Source organism: Chinchilla lanigera, unplaced genomic scaffold (genome assembly GCF_000276665.1).
Source record: "Chinchilla lanigera isolate Chin_1 unplaced genomic scaffold, ChiLan1.0 scaffold00055, whole genome shotgun sequence".
NCBI lineage: Eukaryota > Metazoa > Chordata > Mammalia > Rodentia > Chinchillidae > Chinchilla > Chinchilla lanigera.
Window position 1 is genome coordinate 13,660,207 of NW_004955456.1, and position 13,304 is coordinate 13,673,510.

The 13,304-nt window shown below is 55.7% G+C and overlaps 1 protein-coding gene across 2 annotated transcripts in view; it reads left to right on the forward strand.

The window, feature by feature from the left end:
• Positions 1 to 11,199, forward strand: part of Rfc2 (replication factor C (activator 1) 2, 40kDa) — a 12,284-nt gene extending 1,085 nt beyond the window's left edge. Inside the window, exons 2-11 of one of the 2 annotated variants that reach the window (XM_005396752.2) lie at positions 1,394 to 1,463; positions 2,820 to 2,861; positions 3,058 to 3,164; positions 3,751 to 3,852; positions 4,971 to 5,071; positions 7,821 to 7,978; positions 8,081 to 8,146; positions 8,792 to 8,872; positions 9,649 to 9,762; positions 10,864 to 11,199. In XM_005396752.2, coding sequence (XP_005396809.1) covers positions 1,394 to 1,463; positions 2,820 to 2,861; positions 3,058 to 3,164; positions 3,751 to 3,852; positions 4,971 to 5,071; positions 7,821 to 7,978; positions 8,081 to 8,146; positions 8,792 to 8,872; positions 9,649 to 9,762; positions 10,864 to 10,974 — 952 coding nt within the window. In that variant the 3' untranslated portion in view covers positions 10,975 to 11,199. Of the gene's footprint in view, positions 1 to 1,393; positions 1,464 to 2,819; positions 2,862 to 3,057; positions 3,165 to 3,750; positions 3,853 to 4,970; positions 5,072 to 7,820; positions 7,979 to 8,080; positions 8,171 to 8,230; positions 8,410 to 8,791; positions 8,873 to 9,648; positions 9,763 to 10,863 lie in introns of those variants that run through there. The other variant, XM_013520619.1, reaches the window with a different exon arrangement.
• Positions 11,200 to 13,304: the final 2,105 nt, after the last annotated feature.

Below are 13,304 nucleotides of genomic sequence, written 5' to 3' on the forward strand. Positions count from 1 at the left end.
AAATAGACTAGGACTGGGGGCGGAGCTCAGGGGCAGAGTCCCTAAATGGTAGACTGGATGGGCTGTGTATTTGTGCTTATGTCCCATGGTGCTTTGTAGAAAAGTACAGCCAGGGTGATTGGAGAAGACTGGTGAGGCTTGTTCAAAGTGCAGCTCCAGTTTCTGCTCCTGTCAGCTGCCAATGCTCTCCCTGTGAGTTTGCACAGTCTTTGGTTTAAAAACCCAGGCTGAGCCGGGCGTGGTGGCGCACTCCTGTAATCATCCCAGTACTCGGGAGGCTGAGGCAGGAGGATGGTTGCGAGTTCGAGGCCAGCCTGGGCTACAAAGTGAGCTCAAGGTCAGCCTGAACTGCATATCAAGACCCTGTCTCAAAAAGACAAAAAACAAACAAACAAACAAACAAAACCATACAAACCCAGGCTGGCGCCATGGTGGGATGTGCTGCGCTGTCTGCCTGAGAGTTGGAAAGTCCTAGGGGACCAGGAGCAGGGCTCTGTGTCTGTAACTTCCGCTTTCCGGAAGAGCTCAAAGCTCCTCTCCTGCTGCCTAGCGCGTGGGAGTGGGGAGAATGAAGGACAGGAGCGAACGTGCTCCACCTGCTGGCCGTGGAGGACAGTGCTCTCTGTGTCCCATGGTTTTTAGGAGGAACAGGCATCTTTGCGTGCAGCAGGGTGACCTCAAACTCACAGTGACCCTCCTGCCTCAGCCTCCTGCATGTACCATCACGCCGGGCTGCCATGAACGTAAAAGGGAGAATTAGGGGTGTGACCAGGCCTCTGTTGCGTGATGGGATTTCGGGGTAGGCCTGGTTCCCGTTTGCCAGCCTGCTGTGTGCTTGGCATATGCCTCTGCAGGTGGCAGGTGAGGAATAAGGGCACCCAGATGATGGGGTTGCTGTGCCAGGCGACTGTGCTGCCGCAGAGCGTTCCCGGCTCCGGGTGGCCTGTCCTGGCCCCTCTGCAGCAGCGCACAGTTTCTCTGCTGTGGCACCTACGAAGCCTGTGACAGACAGTTCTCCTGGACTTCGTTTTTCTGTTGGCTCTTGGGCACCTCAGTAAATTACAAATCTGTACGCCTTTGGGAGACACTGACACGTGATCTGGCAAAGCTCCTAGGACCACCTGTTAGTGCCTTTATTTTTCTGAAGTACTGGAGCTGGAGCCTGGGGGGTGCTGAATGGCATCCCCGGCCCTTTGTAACCTTTGTATTTTGAAGTAGGATCTCGCTAGGTTGCCCAGCATGGCCTCCAGCTTACAGTCCTCGTACCTCAGCCTCCTGAGCTGCTGGGATCACAGGCCTGTGATCTGGCTGACCTGATCACCTGGCTGACCTTCTTTAGGGTCGTGTGAAGATAACCGAGTCAGCATTCTTACGCGGGTTTTCTTAAAAACAGGGTTGAAAAATACAGACCAGTAAAGCTGAATGAAATTGTCGGAAATGAAGACACTGTTAGCAGGCTGGAGGTGAGCGGCTGTTTATTTACTTACTGCAGTGCTGGGGATGGAACCCAGGCCTTTGGGCTGAGCTACACAGTGAGTTCTTTCTAAATGTTTTTATTTTGAGAGAGAGTCTTGCCAAGTTGCTCATTTGCCCGGGCTTGGCTCCAACGTGTGATCCTCCTGCCACAGCCTCCCGGAGTCCTGGGATGACGGCCGAACCTCTCCGAAGGGGCCGGGGATGTGGCTCATAGGAGAGCACTTGCTTGGCTGGCCTCAGGCACTGGGTTCCATTCCCAGGAAACCCCTGCCCCAGATAAACGAAGTTTGGGCTTCACGGTGAGGGCAGAAGCCAGGCCGGGTTTGAGTAGGTAGAGTATTTTAACAGGCAAGTGCTTTGGAGACACAGAACGGGCAGGGCCACATCGGAGGCCAGGAGACCAGTTTGAGGCCGGCTGCCTGCCATCCAGGCAGCGAAAATGGGCTAGGAAAGTGGGGTGGGGCTGGGAGAAAGCGGAGGAGCAGCCCGGCCTGTGTGATGGATTGGGGTGAGGGAGGAGCCCGAGCAGGGGCACAGAGCACTCGCGTCACTGGTGTGCGCCGTGCGTGGGTGAGAACCATGGGGGCTCAGGTTGGTAGGGAGAGCAGTAAGTTCAGCGTGGTCTGTGCTGTGTCGCCTGTGTCCCCCGGCCCCCAGGTGAGGACACAGCTGCGTGTTCCTCGTGCTCAGGCCTCTGTGTCGTCACGCTGAGCTACCTAGGCCTGCAGATTAGCCAGGTTTTGATTTTTCTTTTTGTGGTACTGGGATTAAACCCAGAGCCTTTGCACTGAGCTATATCCCCAGCCTATGTTTTATTTTGAGAGAGCAGCTTGATAAGTTGCCTAGGCTGGATTCGAACTTGTGATCTTCCTTCCTCATCCTCCCAAGTATCTTGGATGACAGATATGCACTACCAGGCCTGGCTCTCACCAGGTTTTTAATTTTTATTTATTTCTTTATTCTGAGAGAGGGACTTGCTCAGTTGCTCAAACCAGTCTCAAACTTGTGATCCTTCTTTTATTTTTTTTTGAGACAAAGTCATGCTGTGTAGCCCATGCTGGCCTAGAACTTGTGATGATCCTCTTGCCTCAGCCTCCAGCACACTGGGGCCATAAGTGTGTACTGCTACACCCAAAAACTTCTAACAAGTTTTTCATTAGATTTTTTTTAAAAATTTATTTATTTTGAGACAGGGTCTCGTTCTATAATTCAGGCTAGCCTTGAACTCACTATGTAGCCTAAGCTACGTGGCAATCCTCCTGCCTCAGCCTTCTGAGTGCTGGGATCACAGGCATGGGCCACCACGCCCAGCCTAACCAGTTTTAATGATCTATTTCCCTCAGGTCTTTGCGAGAGAAGGGAACGTGCCCAATATCATCATTGCTGTGAGTATGGGGCCCTGTGGGTGTCCTGGCTTCTCATTTCCCCACCCTGCTTAGGGTTTCTTGCTTGGGCCCGGCACCTCTCCTCCCATCAGTGGGGAGCTTGAGAGTGCTTGGCGAACTGACGTGGGTGCTGGGGGCAGCAGCTGCACCCAGGTCCTCCTGGTGGCACCAGGCACTCAATGGAACCTGTCCCCAGGGGCCGCCCGGAACTGGCAAGACCACCAGCATCCTGTGCCTGGCACGAGCCCTCCTGGGTCCTGCGCTGAAAGACGCAGTTCTGGAGCTCAACGCGTCCAATGACAGGTGGGTCCGGGCGAGGCCAGCGTTCCGGCTGCGCTTTTCTGAGGCAGAAGGATTGCTGTGAGTTCGAGACCATCCTGGGCTCCATAGCGAGTTCAAGGTCAGCCTGCAACGAGACCTTCTTTCAGAGAAACAAAAAAAAAAAACCTAAAATGGCCGAGCATGTGTCACAAGACAGCGTGGAGTGAGGTCTTTCTTGTTGGAAGCCTAACCAGATGAAAACATTTTGTTTTCCTTAGAAATATGCTGTTCAGCTGGGGATGCAGTTTAGTGGTAGAGCACTTGCCTGACGTACACGAGGCCCTTGGTTTAGGCCCCTGTATCACAGGAAAAATAAAAAGGATGTGTTGAGCCTGGCATGATGGTACATGTGTAATCTCAGCACTCTGGGAGGCTGAGGCAGGAGGAGCGAAAGCTCTTACCCAGCCTGGGCAACTTAGGGTCTCAGTGAGACCCTGCCTCAAAATAAAAAAGGCTGGAGTGTCCTTCAGTGTGAAGACCCTGGGTTCAGTCGACGCCAGATGAGTTTCCCTCAGAAGGCAGCAGTCCAACTCCTTATCGTTATTCCTTATTGTTACTGCTTATTTAGGGGCATCGATGTTGTGCGGAATAAAATCAAAATGTTTGCCCAGCAGAAAGTGACGCTTCCCAGGGGCCGACACAAGATCATCATCCTGGACGAGGCCGACAGGTGGGTGCCCGCCCCGCCTCCCGCGTGCCCGGCGCGTGTCCGCCGCCGGCTGTGTTCAGTCGGGAGAGCGGGCACCCTGCGGTGGATGTGCCCGCCACGTCTTCTGAACGCAATTGCAGATAATTCCGATGACAAGTACGGCAGTGATTCCTGTCCTTCACGGACAACTTAGAAGATACTCATTTCTTGCTGTCTTTTTTTCTCTTTTTTTTTAATTTTAAAAATAAAAGGAGGAAAACATTAACAGACAACCTTTTACAAAATAGCAAAAAACAGTACAGACAATACAGAGTTACAAAGTGGTAGGAAATTGACAGTGCTTGTTGTATTACATATTGATATCTTCAAAGTGGCTTCTCATTTTTTTCTCTTTTTACCGCCGGGGACATAACTCAGCAGCGCAGCGTCTGCTTGGGAAGCGCAAGGTTGTGAGTTTGATTCCCGGTACCAAAAAAAAAAAAAAAGAAAAAAAGAAAAAGAAAAGGAGTCTTCTTACTAAGCATTTTTATTTGGACAAGATTATATATATATACACACACATAGATATATGTATATATATATATGTAATTCTATATTTTTTGTATTTTATATTCTGTCTTTTCTATCTTTTTTTTTTTGGAACCAGGAATTGAACTCAGGACCTTGTGCTTGCCAGGCAGGCACTATGCCTCTGAGCTATAACCCTTGCCTCTTCCTTTTATTTAAAAAAGAGTCTTGTATGTAGTCCAGACTGGTGTTAAAGTTGCAACCCTCCTGTTTCAGCCTCCCGAGTGCTGGGATTACAGGGGTGTCTCACCTTGCCCACATCTTGTGTGCCCATCTTGGTGCTGCGGTTCACAATCCGCCGTATTTGGTCTTCCCACACGTCCGTTTATCCGTCTTCCCATCCGTCCACGTTGTCCTCCTTTGTTTCATTCTGGGTGCATTTCAGAGGAGTTGGCGTCATCAGTACATGTTGCTCTGAGCATGCCCACGCATGTACCCTCGTCTCGTTAGGATGTGTCTGCAGAGTGTGGGACACTGGTGGTGTCCTGTGTCCTATGTCGTTGTTGGGGAGAGGTGTCCCACGGGCCGGAATCACGGCTGCACAGCGCCTCTCTCCTGCGTTTTCTTCCCAGCATGACGGACGGTGCGCAGCAGGCCCTGCGGAGGACCATGGAGATCTACTCCAAGACCACCCGCTTCGCGCTGGCCTGCAATGCCTCGGACAAGATCATAGGTGAGCAGAGCGCGGGCCGTCCCAGGTGCCCGTCTGGTGCCTCGGCAGCAGCGGGAGGGACTCTGCCACCACACACCAACTCTCCGTAAGCAAATGTGTGCATTTTAGCTGGCAAAATGTGTGTATATTTAGCATGAACAACATGACTTTTTTTAATTTATTTTTTGGTACTGGGAATCGAACTCAGGACCTTGCGTTTGCCAGGCAGGCACTGTGCCGCTGAGCTAAATCTCTAGTCCCTTTTCTTTGGTCTTTTTGAGACAGGGTCTCACTATGCAGTTCAGGCTGGCCTTGAGCTCACTTTGTAGCCCAGGCTGGTCTCGAACTCACAATGATCCTCCTGCCTCAGCCTCCCGAGTGCTGGGATTACAGGTGTGTGCCACCACACCTGGCTCTACATTTTGAAATATAGTTAACTTAAATTTTTTGTGGTACTTGGGATTGAACCCAAAGCCTTCGCATCAAGCTACATCTCCAATCCTTTTTATTTTGAGACAGAATCATGTTAAATTATCTTGGGATCCTCCTGCCTCAGGCTTCCACAGTGCTGGGTTATAGACTGGTGCCACTGTACCTGGCTAACTTTACTCTTATGCAGTTATTTACAAAGCATTATTGACTGGATTCTTTTTTTTTCTTTCCTTTCCTTTTTTTTTTTTTTTTTGGTCTTTTTTTGAGACAGGATCTCACTGTGCAGGTCAGGCTGGCCTTAAGCTCACTTTGTAGCCCAGGCTGGTCTTGAACTCGAAAAGATCCTCCTGCCTCAGCTTCCCAAGTGCTGGGATTATAGGTGTGCGCCACCATGCCCAGCTCCTTTTCTTTCTTTTTTTTTTTTTTTCCTTTTTTTTGCAATACTGGAGATTGAATCCAGGGCCTTGTGCATGTGAGGCAAGCACTCTGCCACTGAGCTACAGGCCCAAAGCCATGGCCTTGCTAAGTTTCCCAAGGTGGCCTCAAATTTGCCATCCTCCTGCCTCAGCCGGCAGAGTTCCGCACACCTTGCTTGGCTTCACTTGAGTGATGAGAAGCCTGAGTCGGGGAGGCCGAGTCGTTTGTCGCGTCTCAGCAGTTGGACAGCAGAGACCGAGCCCCGGGCCTGACTGCCTCCTGTGCTCTGGGGCACAGCGAAGTCACCATCGTGTGCCCAGTGTCGCCGCCGTCCGCCGTATCCTCCCTGGTGCTTTTGTGCCCTCTGAGCGCGTGGCATGGACCGTGCTCTGGCCCCGGCCCTGCCCGGCTGGGAGTCACCTGGCCTTGATCTCTTCGCATCAGGCCTCTGTTCGACCCCAGCCCGCCTTCCCCCGCTCCTTCCCTGCACCCCCGCGCCTCCCCTCTGGCTTCACACCCTCCTCTGCAGGGCCCCACGCACGCAGGCGCACAGCCCTGCCCCTGACCTGCCCTCTGCACCTCTGCTCACACCTGCCCCTCGGGCGGCTCATCCGTCTTGTCTGCACTGCCCCGAGGTCACTGTCCCCGTCCAGTGCGGGGGGGCGGGGGGGGGTTCCTCTGTGTCCCTCCGCCCTCCCCGTGTCCCGTGTGTCTGTCCATTGGCTGTTGGTCCTCACCGATGTGTGTTCTGTCCCTGGAGCTTGAGCACTTGGGGTTGGAAATGGCCCCTACTGCAGGAGGAATGCACGGCCACTCCCTGTCCCCATCCTTGTCCCTGTCCCCATGCCCTTCCCCATCGGGGCACGAGCTGCTTATCACCTGCTCCCGAGGCCAGTGCACCTTGGAGGGCAGCAGCGCGGTCTGCTTCCGGCCCCTCCCGCGGCGCAGTGCAGGGCCTGGTGTCGGTGGCTTTGCTTGGTCGCGCGGCGACAGTTGGAGGAAGCACCAGCCCTCCCTTCTGGTGCAGCTGAGCTTCCGGATACACTCAGCCTTCTCAGGACTGCTGTTTCCTAAAGGGAAGTGGCAGTTGTGTAAGTGGAACTCAGACTTGTCTCCAAGCTGCCAGCTGCTCTGTGGCAGACCCTCCCCTAGTGTGGGTCCTGGGCTCGGTCCAGCACCACAGAAAACTCTCCTGGGGAGCCCAGCACAGCAGCGGGTCAGAGACTGCACAGGGCTGTGGAAGCAGAGAGGAGCTGCTGTGTTAGTCTCCGCCCAGGGACAGAGAGCTTCTAGAATTCTGTGTGCTGAGCATGGCGACGCATACCTGCAGTCCCAGCACTCGGGAGGCTGAGGCAGGAGAATGACCGAGAGTTTGAGGCCAGCCTGAGCTACATAGTGAGACCCTGTCTCATAAAACAGAAAAAAAGACAATTCTGTGTTTGCCTGGTGTAGCAGACCCTTGCTGTGGGTCAGAAGCTCTTGTGGAAGGTGGGTGTGGTGCCATACGCCTGAAAAACCTCACTCTAGGAGGCTGAGGCAGGAGGATTGCAAGTTCTAGCCCAGTCTGGATAATTTAGTGACTTACACCCTGTCTCCAAATAATTCTAAAATTTTAAAATTTTAAAAAGGGCTGGGGATGTAGCTCAGTGTGACGGCCTTGGGTTCAATCCCCAGTGTGGGGGCGGGTGGTGGGATCCACAGAGCTCTGAGGAGGTCATGGCCGTCCCGGAGCCAGGGTGTTGCCGTCACCTGGCAGAGCTGTGACCTGCCAGTGGCCATGTGGCGCGTGTGTTCTGTCCAAGCTGGCAGTGCTTGTGTGCTGTCACCCCAGCCGTCACTCGTGGCTCCTGAGCCCCGTAGGCCGGGCAGAGGCCAGCGCGGCCGAGTCGCAGCCCAGACCTCACTCCTGCCTGGCCCGCAGAGCCCATCCAGTCCCGCTGCGCCGTGCTGCGCTACACCAAGCTCACGGACGCGCAGGTCCTCGCGCGGCTTCTGAGCGTCATCGAGAAGGAAGCTGTGCCCTACACGGACGACGGCCTGGAAGCCATCATCTTCACGGCACAGGGCGACATGCGGCAGGTGCACCGGGCCCGGGCGAGGCCGGGGATGGGGGCGAGGCCGGGGATGGGGGCGAGGCCGGGGCGCCCTCCTCACCCGGGTTGTGTGTCTGCCCCTCCACAGGCGCTGAACAACCTGCAGTCCACCTTCTCGGGCTTCGGCTTCATCAACAGCGAGAACGTGTTCAAGGTGCCAGGCCGCGCGGCCCGGGGGGAGCGGGCTGCTTCTGAAGGAGGGGCACGGGCACTGGGCTCGGCCACGCGCCCCCAGGAGGAGCGGGGAGCCCGGCATTCCCGCCTCCCAACCTCAGGGTCGTCCCTGCACGCAGAGGCCGCCAGAGGGCTGCTGGTCTGTCAGGCGTTCTAGGCGTGGCTGCTGCTACTACTTTTCTTTTTCCTGCCCAAAACTAGGGATTGAACTCAGGGTCTTCACGCTGAGCTGTGTCCCCAGCCCTTTTTTATCTTTTGGGACCAGGTCTTGCTGAGTTGCTCAGGGCAGGCTCAACCTTGCCATCCTCCTGCCTCAGCCTCTAGCGAGCGTGCTGGGATCGGCCTGGTTCTCACGCGGGTTTGCCGTGGCCCTGGGCACGCAGCCGCCGGGGTCGGGTGCCGATCCCTTGCTGCTCCTCAGCTGCTGCGCGGTCACTCCTGGTGGCTTTGAGGAGCTGGTAGTTGGAGCGGGAAACTTGCGGCGGCTTCGGAAGGCAGCGGGCCGTGCTCAGGCCTCCCTGCTGCTGGGGAAGCGGGTGAAGCCGGCAGACTGGGGAGCGGCCGTGTGGGCGGCTGGGAGTTCGGTCCCCCCGCCCCTCACGCGCCTCTTTCTTGGCGCGCCCAGGTCTGCGATGAGCCCCACCCGCTGCTGGTGAAGGAGATGATCCAGCACTGCGTGAGCACCAACCTCGACGAGGCCTACAAGGTGGGCCGCCTGGGCTTCCGCCTGCCGCTGTCCGGTCTGCAGCTGGGGCCAGGACGCGCTGCACCGGAAGAGGCGCCCAGGGCCTGGGGTGGGGGCGGAGGGGACCCCAAGTCCTGTGGCGGGGTCTGGCTTGATGTAGCACTGGAGTTCCAGCCAGGGAGACTGAGGCAGGGTGCGTGGTCCGAGGCCCATCACTTTGTGGGCTTGGGTTTATGGACACAGTTCCCACCCTCGGAATTCACCCTAAGATGCCAAGACCAAGGTGAAAAGGATCTGCTCCAGACCCCCAGTGTGGACAGGGTGGGTGGTCTCGGGCAGCTGGGCCTAGCAGTCCTGCAGGAGCCGGTAACAACTCTGCTGCCCCTGCTCGGGCACTTGGCAGGCTGCCTCAGTGTTTTAAGAGCCCCAGGTGAGTTGGGTGCAGTGGTACACGCCTGTGATCCCAGCGCTGGGGAGGCTGAGGCAGGAGGGTCATGCTGAATTAAAGGCCAGGTTGAACTACATAGCTAGACTCTGACTTAGAAGAAGAAAGAGAGAAAGAATCCAGGTGAAGACAGCGGGCCACCGTAGCAGGCCATCCCGAAGGCCACAGGAAACATTGGCAGTGCTGACTGCGCCCCTGGAAGACAAGTTAACCCTGCTTGACAGAGGATGTCAGGCTGTGGGCTCCATGGGTCCCCCATGGCTTGTGGCTGAGGTGCCCCTCAAACCACGTGGGCCGTACCAGTGAGCCGTGCCCTGGGTTCCCAGGGCCTTACCGTGTCCCTTCTGCCCAGATCCTTGCTCACCTGTGGCACCTGGGCTACTCGCCAGAGGACATCATCGGCAACGTGTTCCGTGTGTGCAAGACTTTCCCGATGGCCGAGTACCTGAAGCTGGAGTTCATCAAGGTGAGCGCTTGGACACCGTCTCCCCTCGGCGGGGGCGCTGCGCCCTGCCCGCAGCCCTGCCTCTCACTGACTGACTGACTGATGGAGGTGCAGGGCAGGGAACGCAGGGCCTCGCATACGCCAGGCAGGTGCTCTGCTGCGGACTCTTGCCCTGCCCTTACTTTTTTTTAGGCCTGGTGAACCGAGGTACAATTAACGTACACGCAGGGGAGGTCAGCCCTTGGGGTATGGTCCCAGAAAAATTCATGTTTTGAAGTATTTTTTTGTTTTTTAATTTTTTTGATGGCATTGAGCTGTATTCCCCGCCCTTATTTATTATTTATGTTGAGATGGGTGCTCATGGGACACTAAGCGTCTGGGTTACTTTTCTCTTGTTGCTGAGACAAAATGCCTGATACCCAGAATTAAGGAGGAAAGGTTTGTTTAGCTCACAGTTTGTGGAGGTTTCAGTCTGTAATCAGCTGGCTCCAAGGCGGGGTGACAGGGCCCCAGGGTAGCAGGTCAGGGTGGCACAAGACAGAAAAAGCAGCAAAAGAGGTGAGGGAGTAAACCTCTTTCCCCTCCTTCATTGTATATCCGCCATCCGCCTGCGCCATGGCATCGCCACACTTAGGACCAGTACAAAGCGAGGACCCTGCCCCCTGCGGAGTCACACAGTTAACCTTCTAAACTCAAGTTGACACAGTGAACAACCTCCCGGAGCAGTAAGGACAAGTCCTTCTCACCCCAGGCTGTAGACCTCCTGAGTCAGTCAGTTAAGCCTCTGGACTCCTCAAGTTGACACAATGTATCACACAGTGTGTAAGGCTTGCACTTGTGATCTACCTGCCTCAGCCTCCCAGAGTGCTGGGAATTCAGCTGTGTACCACCATGCCTGGCTTTTCCAGTTGTTTTTTTTTTTTTTTTTTAACAGTGTCTTTCAAAGAAATAACAGACTCCTTTTAGGGAACCAGTTGAACTTCAGTTTAGCATAACCCACTGATCATTGCCTCATTTTCCTCCTGGGGTTGGAGTCTGCTGTATGTCTCGAGCGTGCCGCCCATTTGGACCGAAGGAGGGACCCTCTGTGGGTAGTAACCAGCTCGCGTTGCCCGTCCACAGGAGATCGGCTACACGCACATGCGCGTGGCGGAAGGCGTGAACTCCCTTCTGCAGATGGCGGGGCTGCTGGCCAGGCTGTGTCAGAAGACAATGGCGCCGGTGGCCAGTTAGAGCGGGGACGTCACCAGCGCAGCCTGAGGAGCCTTCACCCCCAGAGCCGGAGAACCGCAGGCTCCAGTGGGGGCTGCGCCCGACTTTGAATTCTGGTGGCGTCCAGCCCTGTGGCACATCCTGCGCCATGCGTGTCCAGGGGACCTGGTGACACGTTGGGTGGCAGAGACAGATCCAGGTGCTGTTGGCATTGGGGCAATAAAGCTGGACTGCATTTGTCCTGCAGTGTTTGACATCGCCAGGCTTCCAGGGACACCCGTATCCCGGGCCGTGCAGGTGACTGGGATGGTGACCATGCAGCTGGTCCGGCTCCGCTAGGAGCTTGGGGTCGCCAGGGTCGGCTGTGGTTTCCTGGTGTTCAGGAACGTCCTCAGGACAGCCGAGGACTCGAGTGATTCAGGTGGGCTGGGGCCAGGGACACCTGTGGGGCTTCCTGCCAGGCCCGCAGACCGTCACAGAGGGCCTGCCGGGAGTGGCTGAGGCAGTGGCTGGGCCTCGGCCCTGTTACCTGGCCCTGGTTGCACAGGCTGTTGCTTTAGAGTTCACTGGTTGCTTGTTTGTTTTTCCTGTTTGTTGCCAGGGATGGAACCCAGGGCTTCATGCATGACGGGCCAGGGCTCTCCCACCACACCCCCAGTCCCTTTTTTTTTCAGGCATGATCTCAGTTGTCTAGGCTGGCTTTAAACTTGCAATCCTAGGCTGGGTGTGGTGGCAAACCCCTGTAATCCCAGCTCTTGGGAGGCTGAGGCAGGAAGATTCCCATGAGTTAAAGGCCACCTTGGGGTACATAGCAAGACCCTGTGTGCAAAAAAAAAAACCAAAAAACTTTCTACCCTCCTACCTCAGCCTCTAGAGTAGCTGGGATTACCAAGTGTGCTACCTGCCCAGCTTCCTTTTGTTTAAGTCTGCGAAGTTTCAGTGGTGTTTAAGGTACCAGAGGGACACAGTGATCCTTCACACACTCATCACACTCCCGGACAGTGTCACCCATATAGCAGGTGTGTTTCCTGTCCCCCCACCCGCCACTCTGCCTCCTCTCGAAGGATTCTGAAGCAAATGGCAGGCCTTGTTTGTTTACAGTGATGATTTTGCTTCTGTGACTGGTGCTTTCACTGGGGGAGTTGGAGCTTAGGTTTTTTTTTTGAGGTGCCAGGGATGGAATCCAGGGCCTCCCATGCTAGCCAAGTGCTCTGCCACTGAGCTGCACCCCAGCCCCTCCTGAGGAAACTGAAAGATTCTTGTGAGCCCAGTGTGGTAGTGCATGCCTGTAAGTCTATATTCTAGGAGGCTGAGGCAGGAAGATCGCGGGTTCAAGCCCAGCCTGGGGAACTGAGTGATTTAGTGAGGCCCTGCCTTAAAGAGGGAGTGAGATAATAGGGTCCCCTCCTGTCTCAGGAGCTATTCCTGTTCCCCATTCCTATTCCCCAATAAATTTTCCTACTCTTAAAATAAATAAAAAGGGGATGAGGGCTGGGGATGTAGCCTAGAGCAAAAGCCCTGAATTTCCCTGTACTGCAAAACAAAAAAAAAAAGAGAAAAGAAAAGAGTGCTTTGTGTGCCCTGCAGGCTCCTGGACCAAGGCCGCCCGGGCAAGGCTGCGTGAGCCCTGTCGCCCCAGGCACAGCTGGCCGCGGCCTCGAAACCCAGCAGTGGTCACAGGTGGCTGAGCGCGTGTGGGCCTGGGCAGCGGGGCCGCCGGGGCCGTGACCCGCGCTCTGGTCTTCTCTCCCAGCCCGTGTCACCTAGACCACGGCGCTGGGTGGGGCCGCGGCATGGACGGGAGGGACGGGGTCACCGCCCCCCCAGGGTGGGTTCACGGCAGGGGCAGGGACGTGAGTAATTCACGGCCACTGCGGCTGCAGGTGTCACTTCCCACGAGACTCAGGGAGACCTGACCCCGAGAGGCACAGGATGTCACCGTGTGCGAGTGAGGCCTCAGCTCCCGGGGCTGGCGGCCGCAGAGGCTGGCTGACTCCCGGCGCCTTCTCCACTGCTGGAGGCCACCAGCCCCGCACCGCTACCCCGGCCCTGGCTCACAGGAGTGGCCCCGGCCCCTGGACTAAGGGAAAGGTGGCCAGTTAGGTTCTACGTGTTTTTTATTTCCTGATTTGTAACATTAGTTTCTCCCAGGGAAAGAATCGTATGGTGTTCTAGGAAGAGGGCTGGACTCTGACCCAAGAAAATGTTAAGTCGGGTGTGGGGCTCACCTGTTATCCCAGCACTCTGGGAGACTGAGGCAGGAGGATCATAACTTCAAGCCCACTCTGGGCAATTTAATGACTTAGTGAGACCCTGTTTCAAAATAAAACAGACATAATGGGCTAGGTGCG